Here is a 1,948-nt window from a genome sequence, read left to right on the forward strand (position 1 = left end):
ATATTCCAGCTTTTTTTTCTTTAAGGAAATTCCACATTCGCAGCGTCCCTGTCAGGGCTGCACCTCTGCTGCAGATGTTGAGGCACATGCTCTTGCGGTGATGGAGAAGTGTGCGGGAGGGGCGGCAGAATGAGGGCGAGCATGAGCAGGTGATGTGAGAACACACACGCGTCCCGCAGCCCAGTGGTGCCTCTGATCTGAGCAGCAGGTTCAAAGGGTGTTTGTGGAGGGACAGAGGAGGGGCTCGATCTATTGACTCCAGAACGTGTGAGCAGGAGCCAGCCTGGGTTTCCCACACTATCTGTCCATTTATTACCCAAAATTCTCTCAGGGCGGGAGGGGGGGCTCGGAACAATAGAAGTGTGCCATCCTTGAGAGCACGGGATAATTGCGCTTAATTGACATTCACAGCGAATGCATTCCACTCAGTGTGTGCGAAGACTGAATAAACGCTTTAAACTCGGTTAGAGCCATCACAAATAGTATGGGAAACATTAACATTTTCTTTCTAATTACATTTTATACACTTGTGTGCGTATGTGCATGTGAAGTGTAATTTTGTTATTACATCTAATTTACAGCAGGATCTGTTTTTACCCGATAAGGTGTGCGACGTCTTATCTATATGTCCTTAGCATCCCTTGGGAAATTATCATATGTCTACAGTCCCCATCTGCAGAAGCCTTATCAGTGAGCAGAGATGTTCCCAGGTAATAAAAATACAGCAACCTGCCCGTGTTGTGTTCGGTGTGTGGAAGGCTATTCCCTCTGTGGGAGCCCTGAGGCCAGTTAACCATGAAATAATTGATGCCTCTTCTATTGTTGAGGACGCCTCACCCACTGGCCTCAGAGTGTGGGAAAGCTAATCCTGACTGGGACTCATGGCTTTGTAATGCTAATGAGCTCCTATAAATAGAGGAGCACGACCCTCATTCCCAACACAACCGACTTGCTCTCCTCAGAGAAAAATCTCTCCATCGGAAAGAATGGCTCCAACTTACACGGCTGACTACTCCAAACTTTCCAACAAGGAGAAACATAAAGTGAGTATTGTTGACTTTGTTTCTCTTTCATTCTTCTGCGAATTTTATTCAAACGTGCCAAAGAACTGACCAAATCTCTCTTCTCAACAGATAAGAAAACCTGTGGTTGAAAAGATGCGCAGAGATCGCATCAACCACTGCATCGAGCAGCTCAAATCCATGCTGGAGAAGGAGTTCCACCAGCAGGACCCAAACGCCAAGCTGGAGAAAGCCGACATCCTGGAGATGACGGTGGTTTTCCTGAAGCAGCAGCTGCTGCCCAAGACTTCAGCTCCACAGAAAGCCCACTTTGACGGCTATTCCCAGTGTTGGAGGGAGACCATGAGCTTCCTGTCGGTCAACTCCAAGGTGGACGCTGTACGTCAGCATCTGAACCACTGCCAAGAAGCCCAGAGATCATCTGAAGACCTCACACACTCGTCTCCAGCTTCCCATCAGCCCACCAAGATGAAGCAGGAACCATGTGCCCACAGACCGCTCTGGAGACCCTGGTAGAGACCCCGCGATCAAAGACGTTCACATTCAAACTAGATGGTGGTTTTACCATCTCTTATGTTGTAGGAGATAAACATTTCCATATTTCTATGTTCATTGCAAACATACCTTAAATTGCTTCACGTTGAAGCTTTGATTGTTCTATTCTTCATAAGAATTCCTTTGTAAATGATTGCTGTGATTTGTATGACATTTGCCTTGATGTCTAAAGGCTTTCTTTCCCCAGTTCTAATGTTGTTTGGCTTGTAAACTGTGATATAGCTCAGAATCTGAGCTCTTTGTAAAGTCCTGATGGACGTTCATTTGATACAGCCTTTTGTGAAGGCTACAGAAAAACAATATTTGTTCCTGTGATGGCACTCCGGTGCATTAAAACATTGTAGACACTGTGTGTCTAACATTGCATTTAA

At 46.0% G+C, this 1,948-nt stretch overlaps 1 protein-coding gene across 1 annotated transcript; it reads left to right on the forward strand.

The window, feature by feature from the left end:
* Positions 1 to 924: 924 nt before the first annotated feature.
* Positions 925 to 1,948, forward strand: LOC137058124 (transcription factor HES-5-like). The gene is made up of 2 exons (XM_067431309.1): positions 925 to 1,043; positions 1,134 to 1,948. Exons 1-2 carry the CDS (start codon positions 987 to 989, stop codon positions 1,536 to 1,538), a joined length of 462 nt encoding a protein of 153 aa, XP_067287410.1. The 5' UTR covers positions 925 to 986; the 3' UTR covers positions 1,539 to 1,948.

This window comes from Pseudorasbora parva, chromosome 22, assembly GCF_024679245.1.
Source record: "Pseudorasbora parva isolate DD20220531a chromosome 22, ASM2467924v1, whole genome shotgun sequence".
Lineage (NCBI taxonomy): Eukaryota > Metazoa > Chordata > Actinopteri > Cypriniformes > Gobionidae > Pseudorasbora > Pseudorasbora parva.

Bases quoted from the DNA above. Each gene is read 5' to 3' on its own strand.
- LOC137058124 (XM_067431309.1), top strand. From the start codon at position 987: ATGGCTCCAACTTACACGGCTGACTACTCCAAACTTTCCAACAAGGAG. The intron at 1,044-1,133 runs GTGAGTATTGTT...TCTTCTCAACAG, and splicing joins CCAACAAGGAGAAACATAAA to ATAAGAAAACCTGTGGTTGA.